Genomic DNA, 18,366 nt, shown 5'->3' on the forward strand with positions numbered 1-18,366 from the left:
GGCTATATTAGCCCTAAGACAAACCAAAACAAAGCTTGATTGCTACCCCATCCCAAAGAGCTATGGTCTGAGTAAAGAGATCACACAATTATGACTTGGGATAGAACGAAGTAAGCGCCATAAGCAAGGTACAAAGTGCTTTAGTTAAGGTTTTTCCTGCATAAATGATTTTGTTATACCTGAAGATAAGCCCAGTCCATGTTTTGTAAAAGCTGCACATACCTCCCAGGATATAGGCTCAGGTTTTACGCAATATTTTTGGTGATTACAAGGCAAAATCTGAACTTGGAGATGAGCAGTTATTAAAATCGATATTACTAAGTTAGATAAATTCCCAATCTAATAATTTTATACCTGCTAATACTTAAAAATTGCATTTCTAAACAAAAAAAAATAAAAAATAAAACCTGCATGATCTTTACCTCCAAAGACGATTTGAAATGATGACCCAATACTTAACTTGAAAAATCCTAACTAAATTAGAAATGTAACAAATCTATCAAATTTATATCCTTGTTTTCTTTTATTCCTTTATCAGTATCTGATAAAATACAGGTCTAGGGAAATAAGCCTAAATAAGTAAAAACTAGAATAGTTATAAATTTACATTTTACAAAGGATATTTAAGTGAGCTGATTTAAATACAAGCCAACCCGTTCCACATTCCAGGGAAAGGTCTCACTCTCCCTGCCTAGGCATATGGCTTTTTTCTTTTTTCTTTTTTTTTTTTAAGTTTTACTGTCTTTGTGTATACCTTATAATTACAATGGAAGACACCTGGGACAGTCCAAACTCGGCTTGCTTATGTACTGAAACACATAACTTATTACACTGTCACCCAAATTTGGATCATTTCAGCAGTGATTATTTGGTAAATTAGATCCTAGCATTTCAGAGACAACAGGGCCCTTAGAGATGGCTAGCTCACAGTATTTTGTTTTGTCTTAATACATGGCTTTTTAAGCAAGTCAGTATATTTAACCAAAATAAATACATCAATAGCAAAAGAATGCTAGATGTCTAAGCACCACTGCATTCTAAAAATAAGATCCTCTAAATCCATCATGGTGCTTAAAATGAACATTTTTACATAATAAAAATGCAGACAGCAGAAATAAAGCATTTAGCTTAAGAGGCAGAAAAAGGCAATTGTATTTTTGAAAAAGGAAAACTAGCAATTTTATGAAAACCACAGCAAATGGCTTTAGGAAGAATTATGAATGCAAAAAGGGCATAAGATAGAAGTCAAGTCTCCAGTCTACGGAAAATACATACGGTTACTTAACATACCACAGTCCGAAGGCATTGGTGCTGCAGAAATGGAAAAGACAACTGGTGTATCAGAACCTGGAAATAAAAATGGGTATCTTCCAATCAAAGAATTTCCTTCTACTGGAAAATCTGGAAGGTCCTCTATGGTCATCTTCTAGAAAGCCACCTTTAATGAGAGAAAAAAGCATATCTATTGTATTTGTATGCAACTTAGAATGATTGCCTTGAATCACAAAAAGCCTATTTTCTTTTAATATATAACCTACTGACCTTTTTTTAAAGATTTTAGTAATCTCTACACCCAACATGGGACTTGGAACTTACAACCCGGAGATCAAGAGTTGCATTCTCCTCCGACTGAGCCAGCCAGGAACTCCAATCTACTGACATTTTTTAACTTCAACCTTCAAGACTCTTTTTGAGAGAGGAAGGGGGAAAAACTTCCTTTTAGCAAACTGCTATTAAAGAATATATGTTGTTTCACACTGTCTCTTACAGACATGAAATCTTTTTAGACAAAGCTCAGGAGAAATAAAAAGCTAAGTATTTCCCCAAAACACATGAAAACCTTTCTTATAAATATTGTTTTTGCTTTTTAATTTTTTTTATTTTAGAGAGAATGAGTGTGTGCATGAGCAAGTGGGGGAGGGGCAGAGGGAGGGAGAGAGAAAGGGAGAGAGAGAGAATCCCAAGCAGGCTCCATACTTGGCACAGAGCCCAATGAAGGGCTCAATCCCATGACCCTGGGATTACGACCTGAGTCGAAATCAGGAGTCATAACCTTGAGGCACCTGGGTGGCTCAGTCGGTTAAGTGTCCAGCTTCAGCTCAGGTCATGATCCTGTGGTCCGTGGGTGGGTTCGAGTCCCACATCAGGCTCTGTGTTGACCACCTCAGAGCTGGAGCCTGCTTTGGATTCTGGGTCTCCCTCTCTCTCTGCCCCTCTCCTGCTCGTGCTCTGTCTCTCTCTCTCTGAAAAATAAATAAACATTAAAAAAAAATTTTTTAAGTCAAACACTCAACTGACTGAGCCACCCAGGCACCCCTAGGTGAAAAGGTTTTTAAATGCTGAGTTAATACAAGTGAGTGATATTCTCTTTACTTAGAGTAATAAAGGGATATAATATCCCTTGTAGATGTACCTCTATCATAGGATCTGACACAGGTTACATTATGTCTTCTAACAGTTCATGCCATGTGCTCATCACATGAAAATAATCTAGAGTGTTCTCGTTCTTTTCTGACATCCTAGAAAGCTTCACTGGAAATCAATCACATCACTTGTACAAATATGGGTCTAAGGGCTCCCAGCATTGTTTACTTCTCCCCAACATACAACATCCATTTAGTCCATCTGTGCAGAAAATGGAAGGCCATGCCTTTTAAACCACATCACTGATATTGCCTCTTTTTCCCAGAAAACATGTGAGAGCTTAGGATGTTTGCCCTGCAGTGGACTGCTGCACCCTAGCTCAGATAGAAATGGCATAGCAGAGCAAATGTTGGTACAACTGAACTATATATAAAGGTAAAAAGCATCCAGTTTCTTTTGCACCAAGTCTGTAAAGTCTGAAATATTATAAATCTCTTCATCAGTGTTAAATATAAGCAAAGACCATATTACAAAACTAAATAAAAATGATTCTAGGCCATTTCAGTAGAAAGAATAAAGATAATTAACTGGCAGCTTACCCTAGCAGTAACACCATGCTAGAAATTACTCAGTGTGTGTTCTATACTTAACCAATCCTATATCTAACTTAACCATCTTTACTCCACCATCACCACCCTGATCCAAAGAAACAGTCACCTCTCTGAGCTAACTGGTTCCTTTCCAATGATTCATGTTTTCTGAAGACTGTCAGGAACTAGTAACGAGTAAGGTGACTTTTTTTTTTTTTTTGTCATAAGGTACATGCTTATGTGGACATGGATATTCTTTATTAAATAACCTAATACATTGTTACTATGTTAAAGGTATTCAAGTTTTCTTAGATGCTAAAGTTAGTTGCCACCCAATACATTGAATGATTATGATAGTAACCCTACCACAATAATGGGGAAATAACAAGGAATTGGTGCCACACTGCAAGGTGATCTTCCTCAAACACTTCAATTCCAGAAAGTAACACACATCACCAAAGACAGTCCTCCTTCAATGCTATAGCTTCTCAGTGATGAAAGTAACAGGATTTATACTTGTTGGCTGCTACTTTTGGCAGTAAATCTGAGCAAAATATTCTATGCAGAGTATGAAGCTTCCTTTGAAATCAAGGGGCATAAACAAGGCTTAATAACTATTAAGGAACCACCACATACAAGGCACTGCACTATTCTGGATGTTTTGGAAAATACGAAAGTGAGTAAGATAGTCCAGGCTTATTAGCTAGCTTACCATCTACTAGGGTGAATAAAATAGCACTAGTAACTATAGATGACGAAATAGAATGAGGTATGTCCTGTGACATAAGTACAAGGAACATCTACATTGGGCACTCCTGACAATCAGAAACAGTGCATGAAGAAAGCATCTCCCAAGATGGGTCTTCAAAGATCAGTCAGCAGAAATTTAAAAGAAGAGCATGTTAAAGGAAGTAGGCTGGAACTCGGGCACATCTAGGTACATTGTTTGAGGTAAGGCTGTAATGTTTTTTTAGGACTTGGGAGTACTTGGGAGTATTTCATACACCTGATCAAAGACCAAACCACTTAATTCCATAAGCACTGGGAAACTCCTGATTTCTTAAAAGGACAGAGTTCTTATTCAAACCATGTTTTAGGAAGATTCATCTGACTACAACCACACTTTAGAACTCACTCATGTTTTTATACTCCTAATTCTTCAGCCAAGTGATTGAGTGGCTATCCTTCTGAGTTGGTTAAGAGGAAGCCACCTTTAAAAACCTCCCTTTTAGAAATACAAATCAAAACCACACTGAGATATCACCTCACGCCACTCAGAGTGGCTACAATGAACAAATCAGGAGACTATAGATGCTGGCGAGGATGTGGAGAAACGGGAACCCTCTTGCACTGCTGGTGGGAATGCAAACTGGTGCAGCTGCTCTGGAAAACAGTGTGGAGGTTCCTCAAAAAATTAAAAATAGAACTACCCTACGACCCAGCAATTGCACTACTAGGCATTTACCCAAGGGATATAGGAGTGATGATGCATAGGGGCACTTGCACCCCAATGTTTATAGCAGCACTTTCAACAATAGCCAAATTATGGAAAGAGCCGAAATGTCCATCAACTGATGAATGGATAAAGAAATTGTGGTTTATATATACAATGGAATACCACTTGGCAATGAAAAAGAATGGAATACCGCCTTTTGTAGCAACGTGGATGAATTGGAGAGTGTTATGCTAAGTGAAATAAGTCATACAGGGAAAGACAGATACCATATGTTTTCACTCTTATGTGGATCCCGAGAAACTTACAGAAGACCATGGGGGAGGGGAAGGGGAAAAAAAGTCAGAGGGAGGGAGCCAAACCATAACAGACTCTTAAAAACTGAGAATAAACTGAGGGTTGATGGGGGACGGGAGGGAGGGGAGGGTGGGTGATGGGCATTGAGGAGGGCACCTTTTGGGATGAGCACCGGGTGTTGTATGGAAACCAATTTGACAATAAATTTCATATTAAAATAAAATAAAATAAAATAAAATAAAATAAAATAAAATAAAATAAAATAAAATAAAAATAAAAAAATAAAAACAAAAACCTCCCTTTTATAGGGTAGAGCTTCCCATCCAAAAAAATTTTTTTGAAAGTGATCCTCAGAGCACCTTTCATTTCCTTGTAGACTGCTGAGATCCTCACAGAACTCTATCTTGCACAACCATCACAGGAGCTAGATTAGTGTCTTACACATATTTCATTTAGATGCAGTGTGGAAAGATGATTCACTCAACAAGGTGGAATAAACACTGTCATTTCATATACTAGATACTTCAAGCCCAGAGAAGCTACAATATTACCTAACCAACGTACTGAACACTCTTTGTATTTTGTGTCTTCATTGCATTTTTCCTTAGTCCCATTTCCTTTCCTTCACGAAAAACTCAACAGTCTATCTCTAGTCCCACTTAGGAAAACTGCACACCTCTAAAAACATGGCAAAGTTTTAGAATCCTTCTGAAAAGCAATCTTTGGGTCTGAAGATCTAAGACACCTGGGATCTCGCTCAAACTTGGTCAAACTAGAATCAAATTCCCCAAACTCTGATTTATATAGGAATCCCATCCTACACCATCACCCCAAAACAGCTCTGAGAAAATGCAACTGGTAACATGGCTCAAATATCTTGTGATTTTTCAAGGATTCCTGGTCTATTCCCTAACACAGAATGGTGGTGAGAAGAGATGGCCACTAACTTTTTCAAAGCGGTTCAAGGCTAGTAGACCTCACTAAGGAACCTCATTATGGTCAAGAGACTCCCTCAGCTTTATCTGGAATATGGTTCAAGGTCAGCATCTTTGAGCTACTCAACTAACAGGAGATCTAAGCTGTGTCCACATGAGTTAGAATCACGAGGCCCTTTCATTCATTTAAATACTATATTTTGCCAGGGGCCTTTATTTCCATTAGATTCCCAAAAAATTACCATAACCATAAGCATTTAAATCATATCTCCAAGGTTCCTTTAAAAATTAAAAATAGGGGTGCCTGGGTGGCTAAGCATCCGGCTTCGGCTCAGGTCATAATCTCATGGTTCATGAGTTTAAGCCCCGCATTGGGCTCTGTGCTGACAGCTCAGAGCTTGGAGCCTGCTTCGGATTCTGTCTCCTTCTCTCTCTGCTCTCCCCTGCTTGCGCTCTGTCTCTGTCTCTCTCTCAAAAATAAACATTTTAAAAAATTTTTTAATTAAAAAAAAAAAGTAAAAAATAGAGCCTGGGTGGCTCAGTCAGTTGAGGGTCTGACTTCGGCTCAGGTCACGATGTCACAGTTCATGAGTTCGAACCCCACATCAGGTTCGCTGCTGTCAGCACAGAGCCTGCTTCAGATCCCTTCCCCCCTCTCTCTGCCCTTCCCCTACTTGAGCGCTCTCTCTCAAAAATAAACATTTTAAAAATTAATTAATTAAAAATTAAAAATAGAATTACTAAGTGATCCAGTGATTCCACTACTAGGTTTTTACTCAAAGAAAACAAAAACACTAATTCAAAAGATGTATGCACCCTACATTTACTGCAGCACTATATACAATAGTGAAGGTATGAAAGCAACCCAAGCATCCATCCATAGATGAATGAATAAAGAAGAATGGGGGTGGAATATTACTCACCCACAAAAAAGAATGAGAACTTGTCATTTGCAACAATATGGATGGGCCTAGAGGTTATAATGCTAAGTGAAATACGTCAGACAGAGAAAGACAAATACCATATGATTTCACTCATGTGGAATTTACGAAACAAAACAAAGGAACAAATAAAAAAAAACAGACTCTTAAATACAGAGAACAAACCAGTGGCTGCTAGAGGGAGGTGGGTAGGTGGTGAGTGAAAATGATAAAGAATATTAAGAGTATTCTTATCATGATGAGCACTGAGTAATATATAGATTGATGAGTCATTATATTGTACACCTGAAACTAATATAACACTGTATGTTAATTATGCTTCAATAAAAGATAATAACCAAAAAAATTTAATGTAGTATCTCCAGCTATCCATTTATTTGTTACATATATAAATCTATTCAATCACTAAACAGGTATTTACAGTATTCGATACTTAGTTGCCTCTCAGCCCTAGAAAGAATATAAAAGACACCTGCCCTCCAGAAGTTCATTAGTCACTCAACAAGCATTTACTGAGTGTTTCTAAGTCCTAGGCCGGGCATACAAAGAGAAAGAAAATAGGTATGCCCTTGTCCCCACATAGGTTAGAGTCTAGTATATTCCTATAAGAAAGCTGAAATTACTGTACAGTTGTAATAAATGCTGTGTTCAAGAGGGTCAGTGGAAGCTTCCTGAAGGACTAAAAATTTAAAGTTGCAGTGTCCAACCAGGTAGCTACTAGCCACACATGGCTATTTACATTAAACTAAAATTTCAGTTCCTCCATTGCTCTAGCCCCACAGACGTACTCAAAAGCCACATGTGGGTAGCAGACACCATGCTTAGCGCAGAAACACTTCCCTCATTGCAGAAAGTTCTATAGAACACCACTGAAGGAAAACAGTGCTGCTCAAATTCCAGATGCGAAAATAATAAGAATCAACAATAAACAAAGGCTAACAAAACTAAGCAAGCCAATAGCAGCACGGTTAATTATAGATAAGGAACCAGGGAACAGTAAGCCTGAAAGTAACCAGATATTTGTAGGTTTAAACAGGGAGAAAGAGTTGATTAACAAAAAGGCCACTAGTACATGTTTCAAAACTGGAGTTAAGAACAATAAAAAGGCACCATATAAATATCACTTTTTTTTAAAAGACCCTGCTAGTGAAAACTGTATCTGGTGAATCTGAAATGTCTGAAGTACTACAAATAATATACCATTTGTTAAATCTTCTATCAAACAAGTAAAAATACTCATATTTCAAGATCTAATCTTACAGCCCAGGTGGTCCATTACCAAATGAAAGCATTTTTTAAAAATGCATATTGTTAGCAAAGTAAGATAGAACCAGGATGGTTTTGCATAATAAAGATGTAGAAGGCTAGATTTCTGCCATTTTCAATTCTCTGCTTTCGGTCCATAGTCACTCCGTGTCCCCCATCGCCTGATCTTCTGCCATTTAGACGACTTACTTCAAATTGTGCAGAAGGTACATAAATGACAAACGTCAATCTGAAAATGAAGTCTTTGCAGGATGTTTCTAAGGAGGAGGGTGTTTCTATATTGAAATATTTCCCAGGCACCGATTTATACTATGAAATTGCTACAATGTGAACCACAGTCTAGCTGGGAACATAGAGCAAGTTACTATCCCTTGAGAATATCATCCTCTGATATATATCAAAACACTGTCTCAGAGTTTAAATCCAAACTGCCTCTTTAGTCTCGGGATGAATGAACAACCTGACATGTAAAAGAAAGCTGACATTATAAACCCATCAATCTAATCTACAAGGATGAGGTCTAAACCACCTCTCTGTTTAGGGCAGGGCTCAGAGCAAGTGCCCCCAACCCCCCACCCCCCACCCCAACTTCCCTTCCCAATTTCCTATTATTTCGAATTAAGGAATCTCAGGATAGCCAAAGACTGGAAGCAAAACCATTTGGTTTAGATTCCCACCGGCAAAAGGTTTCTTAACAATTTATTAAGCAAGGGGAGGCACGGGAGACGTGAAGAGGCCCGCTGCAGGAAAAACACCAAAGGCGGCGCACCGCACGCAGCACATCTGCGTGCGGGTGACACTCCCAGGGCGCCCAGGCGGCCGCGGCTGCGAAGGCGGACAGGGGTCCCGCAACCCAGGCACCGCGCCGCTCCTCATCCCAAAGTTACACAGCCCGCGAGGAGCGGAGAGGAGAAACCCACCTCTCCGAAGGTGGGCCGCGCCGCCCCCGCCCCCGGCGACAGCCCCGGGGAGGCCTGCGGAAGCCCGCGACCCCGGCGCCACCGGACGCGGACGCGGCGCTCCCAGCGCCTCCGCGCGGCCCTCCCCGAGCCGTCAACAGCCCCTCGGGCACCCGCGCCCCCGCCCAGCCGGCCCGCAGCCCCCGCGCGCTCCCGCCCCACCTGCTCCTCCGGTCCTCTCGGGACGGCCGGCTGCGAACGCGGAGACGCGGAGGCAAGGCCGAGAGGCGCGCTCCTCCGCCCGGAGCCCGTCTCCAGTGGCCGGCCGCGGAGCCTCCCGCTGCGCCGCTCTCAGACCTGGTCCGGCCCCTCCCGCCTGCCGCCTCCGCGCGCGCCGAGCCGGGCCCCACGCGGGGTCGGCGCGCGCGCAGTGCAGGCGCCCGGGCCGCGCGCAGGCCTCGGCCCCAGCCCCGCGCACGCGCCGGGGCTGGGGGGGTGGGGTGGAGGCGAGGAGCGCGCGCCTCTTGCCTGCGCCCCCGCGGGCCCCCAGCCCACGGAAGGTGGAGCCTCCAGGTTAGGACCGCCTGGGAGCTTCCTGGGTCAGGCTTGCGTGGAGGTGGTAGCGCCGTGGTATTTCCATCGCAGTCGCAGGAAGGTTCTCGGGGGAACCCCGCAGGGCCCAGGGTAGTGGGTAGGGGCGGCAGCCCTTGGCGCGCCGTACTCCTCCATTAAAACCCTTAGCTACCTTCTCCCACCCCCGCCCCCGGGGCTAGGAGCGCCCCCACCGAGTTCACAGGGGCAGGCATGGCGTCTTATCTGTTTGGGGCTCCCCTGTGTCTAACCCTGTGCATGGCCCAGAATAGGTCCACCAGTCAATTACCTGTTTGCAGGTTTTGCTGTAAAAAGCCTAGCCGATACTATACCCAGGCCGAATACACCCAAAGGTGTCTGTGGAGGCAGAAGGGGAGACGTGAGTAGTCGTCCCAGAACTTTATTTCTCCTGCTGCTTTGCTCATTTCTCACCTTCTTCTCCCTCGGTCCCATCTCCATTCCCCAAGAGCCAGAGGTGGTGAAACTGTAACAACTAACAGACATAAGTGCTGACATCGTGGTTCTCCATCACCCAGTAGAAGGAAAGGTGTTGCTTGGCACTTAATGAGTCTCCTTAATGAAGGAACTTAATGAGTCCATTGTTTCCCCATGACTGAGGTTTATAACACTGAATCACTGATGTTACAACATAACAACTCTCTCTGAGGCCTTTTCATTCTGGCTGTGATATACAGATTACCACACTGTACCTCCGTGTTCGCCAAGCACAGTGCCTGGCAAGAGCAGATATTGAATGACTGAATGTCTATCTGGGTCTCTTGCGAGAGCAGAGGTAAGTGCTGGGGGCACACCAGAGCATCTTTTCCTGTTGGAGTCACGGATTCTGGAGATTAGAAAAAGCCCCCTTCCCTTGCCTGGGTCTCCCTTGCAACATCCTTACACCAAATGGCCATAGTTGAATACCTCCAGTAACCAGGAACTCTTTCTTTAAAAGCAGCCATTTTATCATAGACCAGCCTTGTTGACAAGCTCTTCCTACCTTGAGCTAAATCACCTCCCTGCATCTCCTCCTTATTGGGTTTCTACTCTGGGGACTTCTAGATCATGTCTGCCTCCGATTCAAGATACTTAGGACAAGCATTCTCTGTCCCTTAGGCTACTCCTTGTACGACAGGGTCAAGATCCCACTCACCAGCATGTTAAAGGAGTCTTTATGACATACCCCAGCTTGTTTAGAGCTCACAAATGAACGTGGTGTCCTGTTGAGTGCAGAGAAGATAGAAACTCTCACCTCTTTCTAGGTCCCATGCTTCTATTAGCATAGCTCAAGATATCAAAATAGTTTTGTAGCAGTCAATATTACCTTGTTGAATTGGGTGGAGCACACTGTCAGCTAAAACCCATAGAACTTATGCAATATTTAAATGCCATGACCATCCCACGGTCCCTGGTCAGCTGCCAGTTTCTCTTTCTCTGCAGGTTCAGCACCTTCATGGACTCTCGGGGATGATCATGTGACACAGTTGCCTCCTCCCTTTGGGAGTTGCACCTCCTTCTCCCTGCTGCCATCATACCCTCTTCTTGTCTGATCCTGCCCACCTCTTTCACTGATTAGAAGAAGGAAGGCAACTTTGGTTGGCTTTAAGCAACTATAAATTAGTCCTGTTGTCAGTGAGCCACAAAAACTCATAAAGATCTGTGTGTAACAGAAGGTGCTATTGGTGTAGCTGTTTCCATAGGTATGCAGTTCACTTTTATTGCTGATTTAAATTATCCCTCTGAGATACCACTATTAGTAGGTGACAGGGTGTGGCTAGCTGAGTTGTTTTTAACTATAATAAAAGTCTCTGTTAGAACCAGCCAGGCTACTGGCCTTTTCTGCTACACCCAAACACAAAATAGTACACAGGCAATTTCCCAGGATACCAAGCAATTAGGGAGAGAGTCTCATACTCACCTGGTTGCCTTTGTCCAAAATACTGAATTTATTCCATAAGCCATCATCAAGAATGTAAGCACTCATCGGAATCATGCTCCCTAGAAAACCCCATGGGTCATACAAGTATGACCACGTATTGCCCAGTTAACAAGAGTTGGACCAGGACTTGGAACTTAAACCATCTGCTGGGGTGGGAAGGCACATGGGCATGTGGTACAACTGTACCTGCTAAGATGCAATTGTATCTGAAGGCACAGCGAGGTTCCTGGACAATGAAACATAAACCACAGTCACAGGAAGTTATCAGCACTGGTGATCAGTATGGAGAAGGGGCATTACTGACTGACCACTGCGTGGCCCTTTACCTATGGGATTTTACTTGCCTTCACTTCACAAATGAAGAAAGAGACTCCATCATGTTGTGGAACTTGCTGTACCCTGGGGCAGGAAAAGATTCAAACTAAGTCTGTCTGATCTGAAGTCTTGTGTTGATCCACTATTTTGTATTACCTATGCAGGGTGTCCTTTGGGGCATTCAAGACACAGAAATGTTGTGTCAAATAGCAGGGACCATTCAGAAATTCAAGCAGACAACCGGAAGTCAGCACCAAAAAGGTCTCTCAGCAGCTAACAGGACCCAAACCATGGTAAAAGGGTTGGGGACATAGGCAAAAGAAGACTGAGCCACTGCTCTTATGTGGACTGAGGTATTGGGCAGGATATCATATCATTCACTGAGAAGAAGACAAGGCTCAGTTTTCAGAATCTGGATGTAGGGGCCATCAGGACGTAGGGGTGCCAAATCGAAGCCCAACTAGCAGAAGTCGTGAAATGCAAAATATCAGAGCCCTGGGTAGAGCCCCTAAAATCTATATCTGCAGATGATAGGATCATCATCAGAGAAAAGCTAACAGAATCAACTATTAGAAGTAATAAGTGAGTTCATTAAGGTTGTCAAGGACAAGATCAATTGCTAAAAATAGTTTCCTCTATATCAGCAGTAAGCAACCAGGAAATATAATAGACAATAAGATTTACAATAGCAATAAAACCCTTAAGCATAATATCCAGGAATTAACCTAACAACTTGTAAGAACTTTATGGAGAAAATTCTAAAATTCTATTTAAGGACATAAAAGAAGATTGAGGGGTGCCTGGGTGGCTCAGTCAGTTGAGCGTCCAACTTCAGCTCAGGTCATGATCTTACACTCTGTGAGTTAGAGCCCTGCGTCGGGCTCTGTGCTGACCGCTCAAGAGCCTGGAGCCCACTTCAGATTCTGTGTCTCCCCCTCTCTCTGCCCCTCCCCTGCTCATGCTCTCTGTCTCTGTCTCAAAAATAAATAAAAACATTAAAAAAATGTTTTAAAGAAGATTGAATAATGAAGACATGCCATGGATAGGATGCCTTGACATTGTAAAAATCCATCTAATTTCTAAATGCAATGTTATACCAACTCAAAGTTTAAGGAACTTCAATAAACATATGAGGAAAAATAAAAGTTTTCATAGTTAAGTCAGTTTGGAAAAGCAACAGCAAAGACAGGAAGCTTGCCCTGCCAGATATTATTATTACCACATAGTGACAAAAAAAAAAAATAGGGTGGTCCTAGAACAGAAATAGAACAGTAAAACAGAATAAGGAGCTCAGAAGCAGACCGTGAGACCTCAACATATGTAAAGGTGGTACCACAAATCAATGAGAAAAATATATGTCATTTAGATGATATTGTTGGGGAAACTGGCTTAGTTTATGAAGAAATAAAGCTGGATGCTCCATGTCTACCATATACAAAGGTGAACCCCATGGGGCACCTGGGTGGTTCAGTCGATTAAGCGTCCGACTTTGGCTCAGATCATGATCTCATGGTTTGTGAGTTCGAGCCCCGCATCAGGCTCTGTGCTGCCAGCTCAGATCCTGGAGCCTGCTTTACATTCTGTGTCTCCCTCTCTCTCTCTGCCCCTCCCCAACTTGTGCTGTCTCTCACATAATAAATAAAATTAAAAATTAAAAAAAAAAAGACAAAAAACAAAAACAAAGGAGAACTCTAGATGAATTAAAGACCTACATTTGAAAGGTAGAAGGAAGATGTAGGAGAATGTCTTTATGAACATGGGGGTAGGGACTTACTTCATAAAACAAGACTACAAAAGTACAAACCTTAAAACAAAAGGCTGGGAGATTTGCCATACATCACAATGAAGGCTTTTCTCCAATGAAGACTACTATAGAAAAAGTTAACAGCAGCTGACAAACTGGGAGAAGGTATATGATGTGTTCAAAAGTATTTAGGGATTAATATCTAAAATATATAAGGAACGCTTGCAAGTCAACAAAAAGAAGTCAGAAAATCCAATATAAAAATGAGAAAAGGATAGAAATAGGCCGAAGGAAAAGCCAGAATGGCATGCAAGCATAGAAGAGCTGCTCAAACCCTCTAGAGAGGAGAGAATAGAAACACAACAAAAAGTATGGTGCTACCTATAGCCACTGGGATGCTGGTATATTTAAAAACCAGCTCTGGGGGGTTAGGGCAGGGGCAGTCCTAATTTTAGCGTTTGCTAATTTCCATGTGCCAATTTCAAACTACCAGCAGGAAGTCATTGAACAAGGATTTTGGAAGAAGTGTGTTCAGTCTGCTCTCATGAGCCAGCACCAACACACCAGTGCCTCACCCATCAGCTTAGCAAAAATTAGAAAAATCCCAAATATTGGCAAAGATATGGGGAAATGGGAATCCTCATGCACTGCTGGTGGGAATTTAAACTGGTAAATACATTCCATTGAGCAAGCTGGCAGTGTCTAGTGAAAAAAATTATCAGCGTGCTTTATGACTCAGCAATCACCCTCCTAGATATGCCTCAGAGAAACTGTTTGTAACCTTCACGTGGCTTCCAGGAAGCCATTCTCTCATTTACTAGATGATCTCATCCCATCCAAGGCTTTAAATGCTATCTCTATTTTCAGGATTCCAAAATTTCTATCTCTAGCCCTGAACTTCAGACATATATCCACTGCCTGCTCAACATCTAATCTATAGTGTATAATAAGCATCTCAAATGTAATATGTTCAGAATAGAACCCTACCCCACACCCTTCCCATGTCGGTAAATGACAGCTTGATTCTTCTGTTTGTTCACTGGAGTCATCTTTTCCTTCATAGTTCTGGATTTTCCAAACCAAAGCCCCATTCCCCATTTTTAAGAAAAGTTCATAACATCATTTATTAATGGAGAAATTCATCAATACCACTGAAATCCTTTCAAATTGATAGTCACCAGAGACCCCAGGAACTTCCTACTGCTGTCACCTGGGCTTGCTTTCTTCTGAAGAATCTCCTTTTCTCTCTCAAAGCTTCAAGTGAGGACCTGCCTGCTGAAGCAGACTACAAACTGAAGACCTCACAAGCCTTATTATCTGAATCCTTGGTTCTCATTCTTGGTTGCACACTTGAATCTCCTGAATACCTTTCACAAAATAAACCAGAGACTCCCTCAAATATTCTAACTCAACTGGCCTAATTTAGATTCGTGCTCTTCTATAAGTTTATTCTCTCTTTTGTTAGTCTAATTCCCAAAAAGACACAAACAAATGAAGTTTTCAAACCCAACTCATTCCTATGTGGGAACTGCTTCCCATGTCCTCCAGTTGGGCCATTCCCCAACACCACGTGATACAACAACTTTTAAAGTCTTCTTTATGGTAGGATGCCTGGGTGGCTCAGTGGTTAAGTGTCTGAACCTTGGTTTCAGCTCAGGTCATGACCTCATAGTTCATGAGTTTGAGCCCCATGTTGGGCTCTCCATTGACAGCATGGAGCCTGCTTGGGATTCTGTCTCCCTCTCTCTCTTCCCCTCCCCTTCTCTCTCTCTCTCTCTCTCTCTCTCTCTCAAAAATAAATAAATAAACTATTTTTAAAAAGTGTTCTTTACAGGCCAACATAAGTAAGAAGGAACACAGGGAATGTTTCATGGCATCAGGATTAAAACTGCCTCTCTAAGGAACAAGTCTTTCACACTGGCTGCTCAAAGCTATGGCCACCAAGGCAGCTCCAGAAACATCTCTGGCACATAATAGCAGCATCGAGATGGTTTCCACTAGGATGTTAGTTCCAACGCCCCCGCCCCTCATTGAAACATACTTTAACCAAGTCTCTAGATACAAATATCATTTTATAGAAAACAGGAAGCATGAAGGAATATCATAAATTACATCATGAGCATGTAATAGGCCAAGTCCAAAATGTGGAAACTTCTACAGGGAAAATAACCCAATTCCTACAATCAAAAAGTAGCTAAGGGAAACTGGTGTAGATTGAAAGAGACATAAGAGCTCTATCTACAAACTATAATGTGCAGAGCATTTAGATCTGGATCAAACAAAGAAATGTAAAAAAATTCTTGAGGCTGTTGAGGGAAATTTAACATGAACTGGACATTAAATTGTATCAAGAAGTTTTTGTTAACTTTTTTAGGAATGAGAATAACATGTGATTACGTTTTTGTTAAAAAGTCCTTATCTGGGGCGCAAAGTGTTTGACTTTGGCTCAGATCATGATCTCCTGGTTTGTGAGTTCGAACCCTACATTGGGCTGTCTGCTGTCAGCACAGAGTCTGCTTCAGATCCTCTGTCCCTATATCTCTCTGCTCCTCCCCCACTCACATGCTCATGTGTGCTCTCTCTCTCTCTCTCTCTCAAAAATATACATTAAAAAAAGTTCTTATCTGCTAGAAATTCATACTAAAGTATTTATGATAAAATGTTTAATGTCTGAGATTTGCTTTAAAGTGGTCCATAAGTGTGTGATGGGAAAGCAAATTGGTCCAAGCACGATGGAAATCAATATGGAGGTTCCTCAAAAAATTTAAAATAGGTTTACCATACAATCCAGCAATTCCACTTCTGGATTTAAACCCAAAGGAAATGAAAACAGGAGTTCAGCGACGTATCTGCACTCCCATGTTTATCATAGCATTATTCACAATCATCAAGATATGGAAACAACCCAAATAGCCATCAGTGGGTGAATGGATAAAAAAGATGTGATACATATACACAGTGGAATATTATACAGCCATGCGGAAGAACTATATCTGACAGGATATGCCACAACATAGATGGGCTTTGAGCAACTACGCAAAGTCAAACAGAGAAAGATAAGTATAAAGATATCACTTTTATGTGGAATCAAAAAAGTTAAACCTGTAAAATTTAGTAAAATGGTGCTTAACAGGGGCTGGTGGATGGGGTGGATAAGAGTGATGGTGTTTAAAGACACAAACTTATAATGAATGGTAAATAAGTCTTAGAGACCTAATGCACACGTAATGAATGTATACAATGATATTGTGCTGTGATTATGTAATATGATAAATATCACTACACTGGCAATCATATTATAATATACAAATGTATCAAAATAACATGCTATGCACCTTAAACCAATACAAGGTTACATGTCAAATTTATTCAAGTAAAAATATAAGTGTATGGTAGAAGGGATAGATGAAAAAAGAATGACAAAATATTGATCATTATTAAAGCTGAATGATGAGTATTATTATTTCTTCTTTTGCATACATTTGAAATTTTTTCCCTAATAAAAAGCTTTAAAAGAAAAAGCTCCAGAGGGAAGAAATTTTAGTCTATTTTTGTCAGTGCTGCATCCTGAGTACCTAGAACCTAGTACTTGGCACATAATACAAATTCAATAAATATTTGTTGATAAAATGGGCCTGGTTCTTTAAGATTTCAGTCACAGAAAAGATAACTATCATATCCAAGGAGTTGAGAAATCACAGAAGTTGTCTTTGTATCACATGCATGCACACACTCTAAAATGGGAAGCATTCATACATCACTAAAGCTCTATCAAGTTGTCTTTCCAGCAGCTGCTTACAAAACCAATACAGTTTCATCTCTGTTCACTGTAAACTATCAGCTGCTTAATAGCATCTTGATTAGGGGTTGAAAGACTGTCAGACCCACTGGAGCATCCTCCCCCTCCCCCACCCTGTGGGGGGTAGAGAGCAGTTTGCACCTTGTCAACAATGGATCAAATGACTCACCTAACAAAGAGAACCATTGACAGACCAATTAGCTGGGAGAAAGTCTCCTCTGTGACAAAAACAGCATTGATAATAAGATGGGTTTTGACATTCCTCATCTAATCATATTTGCAACAGCAGGGAACAGTTACGATAAAAATAAATGTGAATTGTGTTTTTAGATTCACATAGGGTTCAACCCAAGAAGAGTAAGTTACAGTCCATCCTTTTAAGGCCCATCAAAATATCCCATGCAATATCTTCATCATCATCAAAATAATCACAACCATAAGCCCTGAATGACACTTAGCAAGGCAACCAAATTGCATATTAACCCATCAAATCAGGAATAAACTGAATACCTCCTTCCTAAAGGAAAGTATGGAGTCTACCACAGTATAAGATTTGCTCCTTGTTTTCTAGGATAGGAGGAAGAGTGTTGAAGCTGTCATCATGTGCAAACTGAGCTGGAGCCCCCAGAACCTTCTCTCCCCAGCTCAGTAACCCTGGAAAATCACTTAACTTCTGTGGGCCTTAGTTTGTTCCTTTGTAAAATGAGATAAAAAATACCTGCCTCCCACTGTTGTCATGAGTACAAAGCCTAACTCAAAGTGGGCTAGCTGGAGGAAAACAATCACATGTGGTCATGAGACATGAACATGAGAAAAGAACGCCAACGACGTGCCAAAGAAGCAGTGTCTAGGGATTTCCCAAGAGGGAGCACACATTGCAGGATGGGGTGATCAGGAAAGGCTTCGAGGAAAAGATATATTCTGAGTTAAGTGGGGAGGATAACGAGCTCCAGTTACATGCATGAGGGGCCAGCATTAACTGAGGGCTTAGTATGTGCTGTGCATTGTTCGAAGCACTTTCATTAATTATTTTACTTCTGAAGAAGAAATATCATTTTAGTTTCACCTTCCAGTTGGAGAAATAGGCATAAGGTAGTTAGGCAACTTGCTCAGGATCACTCAGTAAATAGCAGAACCTGGATGTGAACCCAGGCAGTCTAGTTCAAGAGATTAAACTCTTAACCACAATGCTTTGCAAGAGAAAGGCTTGGAGGCAGAAAAGCTAAACATGTG

General features: G+C 41.4%; 1 protein-coding gene across 4 annotated transcripts in view; it reads right to left on the reverse strand.

Moving 5' to 3' along the window:
- Nucleotides 1-18,366, reverse strand: part of CLIP4 (CAP-Gly domain containing linker protein family member 4) — an 81,610-nt gene that overhangs the window by 57,266 nt on the left and 5,978 nt on the right. The window contains exons 1-3 of one of the 4 annotated variants that reach the window (XM_045447280.1): nt 8,968-9,193; nt 8,036-8,075; nt 1,291-1,438 (exon numbers count right to left, since the gene is read on the reverse strand). In XM_045447280.1, the coding sequence (XP_045303236.1) occupies nt 1,291-1,423 (133 nt within the window). In that variant the 5' untranslated portion in view covers nt 1,424-1,438; nt 8,036-8,075; nt 8,968-9,193. Of the gene's footprint in view, nt 1-1,290; nt 1,439-8,035; nt 8,076-8,967; nt 9,194-18,366 lie in introns of those variants that run through there. The other 3 variants (XM_045447277.1, XM_045447281.1, XM_045447279.1) reach the window with 3 other exon arrangements.

The sequence above is a fragment of the Leopardus geoffroyi genome, chromosome A3 (assembly GCF_018350155.1).
Source record: "Leopardus geoffroyi isolate Oge1 chromosome A3, O.geoffroyi_Oge1_pat1.0, whole genome shotgun sequence".
NCBI classification, from domain to species: Eukaryota; Metazoa; Chordata; class Mammalia; order Carnivora; family Felidae; genus Leopardus; species Leopardus geoffroyi.